Source organism: Apis mellifera, linkage group LG2, assembly GCF_003254395.2.
Source record: "Apis mellifera strain DH4 linkage group LG2, Amel_HAv3.1, whole genome shotgun sequence".
NCBI lineage: Eukaryota > Metazoa > Arthropoda > Insecta > Hymenoptera > Apidae > Apis > Apis mellifera.
Window position 1 is genome coordinate 1594761 of NC_037639.1, and position 9689 is coordinate 1604449.

A 9689-nucleotide genomic window follows, 5' to 3' on the forward strand; every position below is an offset into this window, starting at 1 on the left:
ATTAATATATGTATTGGTTCTCAGTGAATACATCGACGTCTTTTACGGTTTATTAAAATCCTGCAATATTGCTTCCGTTTTTATAATCAAATTATGAATATATGAAAACTTTGAAAAATATATGTAATCTTGATTCAATATATTTATGAAAAATCAACTCAAAAGTTTTTTTACGTTGTATTATAAAATTAAAGAAATATTTTAAAAATGCTATTAAACCAATCATGTAATTGTTATTAAACATTGATATTAATGAAAAAATATTTACACAATTTAAATAAATAAATTCTTTGAGCATTTTTTTATATTTTCTTATTTTAGATATAACATAATAAATATTCGTTTTTCATGAAATGTATTATATGTTAATTTCAAGAAAGAATATTATAAAACTCAATAATGTTGATATGCAAATACTTTCAAATAAAATAGATATAACCAATTATTCAAATTATACATACATACATATTATAAGTAGAAGAAATTTTAAATGATAAAATTTAAAAGAATATATTTCACAAATAGATTAGTATTCCTTTGCTATATCTGGTTTCTATCTTTTTATTACATTAATAATTTGAATGATTTAACTATGATTCAAAAATAAAAATTTTGATATATAATTTAATATTTTAAAATTAAAATTGATTAAAAAACAAGTGTTATATCTGTCTTATTTTTTATTTTTCGCTTACGAAAATATTTTTTAAAACGATTTTATGGAATTAATAAAATATCATAAAATAAAATGTAAAAAACTTTGTATAATTAGCACTTAGATCTAATATAAAATTTATGAGATTCATAATCATTGAAAAAAAATTTTTATATTTATATTGAATATTAAAAAAATCATTTTATTTATTAATATTATTAATATTTATTAATATTATTAATATTTATTAATTTATTAATTTTTGAAATGTTCATTTTATTAATTTTGAAAACATATTTAAAATGTTATCAAATAACATCTAGCAATAATAATACAAAAACGAACAATAATATTAAAATTCGAAAATAATTATACTGAAAATAATTATCAAATATATTTATCTTGATACGATTTGTTTGTAAAAAGATTTTCTATTTTTCTATATGAATTCACTATTCTCGCAAAATGTTATGCTTCATAATCAGAAAAAAATTGCTGTTGATCGTTATCAATGCTTGTTCTACGAGAAATTTATTATTTTCTACTCGAAAAAGATGTAAGAAAGTAACCTGAGAACCTCTATAGGATATGGTTTTTAAATTATACGATGCAATGATTAATAGAAAAAAAAAGCAAAAAAAAAAGAAAAAAAATAAATAAATTCCATCCTCAATATCTCAATCTCAAAGCTTTAAATAAACCGTAGTCTGTTTTAAATAGTTTTCAAAAATTGAAATGCATTTGTTACGATTGAAATTGCATAAAATATTTCTCATTGAATCTTTGTCGATAATGAACGAAGAAAGTGAAAGTGCGAACACTGCGAAATCAATTGATCATTGATTTAAAATAATACATTTACACACAAAAAAATAAAGCGTAATTAATCTCTTATAAAATGATAATTAAGTATAAATAATTTTTTTGTATCGTGAATATATCTTACATCATCAAACCTTAGCGTTAAATATCAGTCAAAAGAAATGCACACGCATCACTACACGATCGCCATTGAGCGAATAAACTTATTTTGTACATACAAATAACTTAAACACTAAACGATAACTTAACACACATACACAAATGCAAATATACGATACATATTTACACACACAGCATAATATTTCCATAGTCTTGTCTAAAACGAAGAATTATCAAAACTTATATCTATCTAATGTTTATATAATCTAATCTAATTCTTATGAAAGATCAAAAATGATCCATACCGATAGATCGAAACTAATTTAATTTTTCTTATTTAATTAGTATCATTGACCGTTAAACTGAGTCAAGATTGATTTAGTAATCAGATTAATGAGGATTAATCGATTATGTATTGATCAAAAAAACAATTGAAACTTATGCGTAGGCGTGAAAAATTATTTAAAAAAAAAAAAAAAAAGAAACACGTACACGATATTACATACATACATAAAACTATATAAAATATTTACACGATACCTATACACAACTTATATGTATACATATGAAATACACATACATATGCATATATATATATATATATATGCATGGCTGTATGTGTGTGTGTGTGTGTGCGCGCGTGTGTGTGTGTGTGGGTGTTTTTATATATCTATTATATCTCTATATATTACATTATGTGCATATGCATGCATAAGCATAGACATATGTTATATATACATATATACATATGTAATACATATATAAAAATATACTATATAACGTATATTTAATAGCAACAAAAAAAATGCAGAGGTAGAATATAAATTGATAACTACTTCAAGGAATTAAATTTGAATCGCGTTTTAAAACGGGAATGGAGGATTGAGACGAACAAAGATGAAGATAGAACACGAATGATAAAAACTCTTACAGATTAAAAAGGAATTAAGTAAAAAAAGGATTGTGGGCGGGAATGAATAGAAACAAGGAAGTTATGAATAATATAATAATAACGACGATATTGTAAACGATTAAGATAATTTCATAGGGGTACAAATGGATGCGCGTGTAATGTAACATTCAATAACTATTTCCAGGTATTATCAACGAACTGTTGATATAAATTGAATACGTTAAACAAACAAAAACAAAAATCGCAAAATGTTAATATAAATTTTATAAAATATCCAGTATTTTATCCAGTATATATCGAAAATTTTTATAAACAGGATAAACGAAATTAGAGGAAATCCTTTTGGAAAAGTGAAATAATGATTTTCTCATTTCATACAATAGCAAAAAATTTTCCTCTGATGTTTTGTAATTATTATATTATATATACTCGCGCATCTGTGAAATATTTATCCCTTTAAACGCGAATTCACGTTTGTTTCGTTTTTATTATCAGAAGTTTCTATTTTTTCATACTATGATAAGAAACGATAATATTTATTATTACATGCATGTACGTATGAGCGTATGATGATATGCGAAAATTAAGTATAAATGAGAAATGGCAAGAAAGAGTCCGAAAGAATTAAGGAAGAATGAAATAGGAAGGAAGAATAGAAAAGAAAAGAAATAAATAAAAAAAGCGAATCGTAATAAAGGATAATGTTGGAATTAATAATGATGTTTAACGGTAATTTAATTACGAATGTGTTATTTGCTATCTTATGCATATTAAATGGCATTAATAATATCGATAGTTATTAATTAATATCAATTCTTAATTAATAGCATTCGATAGAAGGAAAAGAGAAATTGCGATAAATTAAAGTTACAAGTTGCATGGTATGAATTATAATATGCAGACGAAATTTTGTAAAAGATAAGAGAAGAAAACAATGTGTTTATATGAATATAACGACAGACAAAAGAATGAATAAAACGATAGAAAGGAAAAGAAAGAGAGAGAGAGAGAGAGAGAGAGAGAGAGAGAGAGAGAGAGAATAAGAAATAATTTTTTTCTTGTTATAAACTAAGTGTGCCTAGTCAATAGAATATATCTCGTCAATTTTAATATTATACATATACATATATATATATATATATATATATATATATATATATATATATATATATATATATATATATATATAATATATTATATATTATTACAATTATATTATTTAAACTTGATACCGTAATATAATATGAAATCTCGGACATGAAAAAATAATAATATGACAATGATTGTGCTGTGTTGTACTACGAAATGTTGGCCTGTGACTATATTTCTAATTATTATTATACACACACACACACGCGCGCGCGCGCGTATAAAAAATATAAATCGTACGTATGTATATAGTATATATATATATATATATATATATATACATATATACACAATTATATAATGTATATGTACATGTAACGTATAAAATTTTTAATATGTAAAATCATGAAAGCGCTGAAATTTCATTTTAAAATTAATTTTCTCTGCAATTTTCCGATCTAAATAATAAGTTGTTGAAATAAGTTAAAAGATAAAATTGCAATTTGAAGAAGTAGAAGAAATTGAAAAATATTTTTTCTTGAGACTATATTTTAAAAATTATATTTTATTTAATAATAATCATAATACATGAAATAACTTGTTGGTTTACTAAAACGAATCAACGATTAATCATTTTATTATTCGTTAATTATAGATTTCATTAAGAATTTGCTTACAAATAAGAAATTGGTGAGATGTATTTTAAGTGAGAAAAATTGTAAAGATTCTTTCACTAATTCTCCATTTTTCTTTTTAGAGGATACTCGTTTAACATTAGAATTAATAATATATTTTTTAAGCATAAAGAAAATTAATTTTATATAATATTATTTAAAAAAATAAATTAATTTTCATTTATAAAGAATGAAAAAATTAAAAAAATAATATTAATAAGTTCAAGTATTAATTATTTTTTATTTGATAAAAAATTAAAATTATTTTTTTATTTGTAAATTTCTTTTTATTATTTTAAATTTATTTTTTCTTAAAAATTTTTCAATTTTGATTTGTTATTATAAAAATTATAATTATGTATAAATAATGATAGGATTCTAAATATTGCAAAGTATATATCATATATTCAAATACAAATATACAAAATTTAATTATTTAAATATTAAATAATATAATATATAATATAATATAATATATATTATTAAACGTTAATTATATAATTAACGTTTCATATAATAATTATTTATTAATATTATATAAATATTATATAAATATTTATTAATATTATATATTACAATTAATTTTTAAAATATTATAAACTTCTATATTTTTGCAAAATTATTAAAAAAAAATCAATTCTTTCAACGGAAATTAGACGAGTATCCTTCAATATGTTGAAAAAAATATACATAGACATTATATTGTAATTCTGCAGACAACATTAAAATGATTTAATATCAAATAAAAGACACAATGAAAATTATAAATGATTTATAAAAGAACAAAATGATAACAAATTGTTTTACTCTTCCTTTCCCTTCAGAAATTTATTCGAAAACATTTTTGTCTTACTATCAAGAATAATAACAGAACGAAAAATATTCTTATATATGTATAAGTTTAAATAAATATAAAAGAAGTGAAAAAGATAAAGTAATGAGAGAGACAGAGAAAGAAGGTGAGAAAAAGCAAGGAAAGAGAGGAAGATAAGAAGTTTTAAAAGTTTAAAATAAAAATTCGAAGAAAAAAGAGTACATGCTGAACAAAAATTATTTTTTCTAATAAAACTTATCTCATTCTCTCTTTATTATGTCGTATGTTTGATATTGTTAACAATTGGCTTATAAACAATGTTAAAAAAAGGAAAAAGGTATAACAGATCAATAAAATAAAAAAAAAAAAGCAAGAATCAGAAAGATAGAATGAATGTCAATTGTATACATGTATGTGTGCCAGTAGTATACATAAAAATAAGAGAATGAAAGAATACGAAAGAAAGAAAGATTAACGGGTCATATCAAGATTGGCTATGGAATAAGAAGGCTATTTATTTAAAATGTAACTAAATGGTCTGTTTTAATGTGTCACGGGCTACACGTACTGTACTATGATATCTAACAATAAAGTATTTTGTTTGCTTCAAAAAATATTTTATTTTTCTATTTCGCTTTATTTCATATTTAACCATTCCAAATATTATTATATTATTAAGCTTAATAAACTAATAAAAATAAAATATTTTATTTACAAGGCAAGATAGATTAATTAAGATAAATAAAAAATCATGAAAACATTTATTATAATAAATTTCTCAATTAAAAGTATCACAATTGATTGAAATTGAATATTATAATAGTTATTGTCGTGAACAAAAATACAATTATAATAGATTAATGAAATTTAATCAAATTTATATTATTATTATAAACTTAATTTTTTATTTATTTTGTCCTTATACATTATATTATAAATTATTTAGTGAAAAATTCAAACTAATATTTATATTTTTATATGCAATCTATTTTTAATATTTAATAAAATTTATATTATATGTAATTTATTATATTATATGCAATTATGTTTAATAAAATAATCAGCTATTTATAGAAAGATAAAAATAAGAAGCATCTAGAAATAATATTGTTGGAAGAAAAAAATGTAAAAAAAAAATTACAAATTAATTATGTTTATACGTAATAATTCAAAACAAATTTACATTTTTTGATATAATATTCTCTAATAGAATCAAAAAATGAAAAAATAAAAGAAATTTCAAATTCGTCATTTAATTATTTCAGATTAAAAAGTTAAATTATTATATGATAATGCAAAAGTATTTCTAAAAATGCAATAAAAAAAATTTATATAAAAATATTTATCACTATTGTGATTTAAGAAATTATGAGCGCAAATGATGCATATATAACAACAATATATAACAACAATCATCGAATTGTCTATAAATATATACAATATTTAATAATTTTGTTTATTCAAAAAATTTTTTTGTCTTGGAGAAATTTTAAAAATAAATATTTTAACAAAAAAAAAAAGATTATATGAAGAATTAATATATCAAAAATCATAAACAATTTATTAATAATATTATTTATTATTTATTAATAAAGTTAATATAAAGAAATTTATTAAAAAAATTAGCGTAAAAAATATATGAATATGCTATTGTCATTTTGAAAAAATATAATTCAAACTGATGAAAATAAATTTGAGTTAGAACAATTCAACAAGTTCAACAAGTCAAAAAGAAACAACAAGTTTGAAAAAAAAAAAATAAAACGTTTAAAAAATTATTTATTAGCAATTAAATTTGGCTGAAGATCATAAATGGTAAAGAAATTTTTTTGAAATGGAATTGATACAGTAATATAAATTAATGTCATAATGATGCAAAAAAATATTATAAATGAAAATTAGCAATAGTAAAAATAGGTTTTGATAATGGATTTGTATTACAAAATAATGGTCCAAAATATACAATTAAGAAATTTTTTAAATATTTGAATGTTCAATTACTTAAGTGGCTTTTAAGGTCCTGGCTTGAATCTCATTGAAAATCTATGGAATTTATTGAATACAAAAGTAACCACTAATATCTATGTCCTAATATCTTATTAATAACACAATAACTTTTATTTGTTTACACATCCAAACAAACATCATATAAAAAATGTTACTACTTAAAAATATACTCAAGATGAAATATTTAAAAGATTGATATTCTTGTATTCTAAGTAAAAACTTGTATACGAATTTGTATTTAAGAAAATTTAGTTAATACAAAATTTTTAAATAGAGAATAATACTTTCAGTATTAAATTTCACAAATATATTTTTTAGTTTTAATTTGGATAATTTTAAAATTTTAATATTTTTTATAAAATTTTTAAAGCTATAGTGCATATATAAAAGTTGAATATTTAATTAAAAAAACAATTGTATAGTATCTATTGCGTTTTGATTGTGCGTATTGAGTCATCTTATTTTCTCATTCGATTACTCGATTGAATACTTACATATTGAATTTAAAAATTCTAGAATATAATTAAATAATAAAGATTTTATTTTTAATGATTTAGAAAAATTAAATTTCGTTAATGCAATTATTGGTTTTTTTTTTTAATCGTTTAATTTTGTTTTGTTTTTCATTGTATATATATATATATATATATATATATATATATATATATATATATATATATTTTGTTGTAATTTTGATCGTTATAATTTTAATCACTCAAAGATTATTTTATATTTATATTTATATTTATTTACATTCTGTACAAATATTGTAATGCCTAAATATGTTATAGGATATATATTAGGATATATTAGGTCTATCGGAAAGTTCTTTCCGTTTTTGGAATAAAACAAAATACAAATTTTTTCTTACCGCCAATTAACTTTATTGAATAATATAATTGCCATTATTATTAATGATCTCTTGCCAGCGTGAGGGCAATTTATGTATATCCCATTTTTGAAAAATGTTTCATCTTTTGATGCGAAAAATTGAACCAGTGCTTGTTTGATATCTTCTTCATTTTTGAATTTTTTGCCCGTCAAAAAATTTTGTAAGGATAAAAACAAGTGATAATCAGAGGGTGCTATGTCCGGGGAATATGGTGGATGCGACAGAATTTCCCAGCCTACTTCTGCAATTTTTTGACGAGTCCCTAAAGCAGCGTGTGGTCTGGTGTTATCGTGGTGCAGTATGATGTCCTTCCTATTGAATATTGCCGGCCTCTTTTTTTCGATCGCTGTCTTTAAATTATCCAATTGCTGACAATACTTCTCCGAATTGAGCTTTTCGTTCGGTTTTAAAAGCTCATAATGTATTGGTCCTCGAATGTCCCATATACACAACATTTTCTTATTCAGAGTCAAATTTGGTTTAGAGAAGGGAAGGGCTAGGTTTTTCAGGTTCACAATATGCCCTTTTCCTTACAATGTTGTTGTATGTAATCCATTTTCCATATTTTCATCCCCAGTTATCATCCGGTTCAAAAAGGGCTCGATTTTGTTCCGAACAAGCAGAGATGTGCATATGACAACTCGATTATCCAAATTTTTCTGATTTAATTCATGTGGCACCCATTTTGAATACTTCCACACCAATCCTATCTTCCGAATATGGTCAGAAATGATTTGTTGAGCTGAATTAAGCCTTTCTGCAATCTCCGATGTTGTCAGAAAAAGATCTTGCTCCAACATTGCCTTAACAACATCGTCGTCGATTAAAGATGGTCGCCCAGAACGTGGCTTATTAGAAAGATCGAAATCACCTGTTTCAAATTTTTCGTACCATCTTCTGCATGTCCTATCAGAAACCTTCACCAAACACTTTCAATAAATTTCTACATGCTTCTGTAGCATTTCTTCCTTGTTGAAATTCGTATAAAATACAGTGGCGTAAATGAACTTTATCAGTCGCCATGGATATACTATCGTTTCACACTTAAGACTAATGTGAATCAACTTTATTATAGTTTATTTGCTACGTCAGTATGTATACATTAAGCAATAAAAATATAGAGCCGAACATGCAATAAATAAACATGTGCTTACGTGGCGAAAATGATGTCATAGATTCGGACAGAACTTTCCGGTAGACCTAATATATATTCTAAAATCATAATATCTCTCTCTTCTGGTATATATTCTTCTTCTTCGATTATTGCTTTCAAAAACGGTTAACTGAATGTACATCATCCATAAATTCTACAGAACATGTCAAACGATGTCAAAAACTCTAATATAATTAATATCAATTTTCATTGAAATATCTTTTTATAATTTAATAATCATGTTATATTTTTCATTATATCATATATTTTAATTTTTTTGCATTATTATTCTTGTTCACAATTTCAAATATAAATTATGAAATGAATAATATTTGAAGAATTTATGTGAATTTTTTTTATTATAGAATAATATATTTATTATATTTAGATATAGAACAAACAACATGTTCTTTCTATTTTGCTTAATATGTTTTGAATTGTATAATACATATACATTATGAAAATCTCATGCTTACATATACAATATATTATATTCTACATACAATAAGAAAAATCCAGAAATTCTTTTTGCATATTGTTGCAATAAAATACAATAATATAACAAAATTTA

General features: G+C 22.1%; 1 protein-coding gene across 1 annotated transcript; it reads right to left on the bottom strand.

Moving 5' to 3' along the window:
* Positions 1–8495: 8495 nt before the first annotated feature.
* LOC102654800 (histone-lysine N-methyltransferase SETMAR-like) lies at positions 8496–8988 on the bottom strand. The gene is made up of 2 exons (XM_006571924.1): positions 8913–8988; positions 8496–8836 (listed from the first exon to the last, which is right to left on the bottom strand). Exons 1-2 carry the CDS (start codon positions 8986–8988, stop codon positions 8496–8498), a joined length of 417 nt encoding a protein of 138 aa, XP_006571987.1.
* Positions 8989–9689: the final 701 nt, after the last annotated feature.

What these genes read in the sequence shown, in the direction of transcription:
- LOC102654800 (XM_006571924.1), bottom strand. Translation starts at nt 8,988, where the DNA reads ATGGCGACTGATAAAGTTCATTTACGCCACTGTATTTTATACGAATTT. An exon ending in AAGAAATGCTACAGAAGCAT is followed by an intron (nt 8,837 to 8,912) that starts GTAGAAATTTAT and finishes AATTTGAAACAG; the next exon opens with GTGATTTCGATCTTTCTAAT.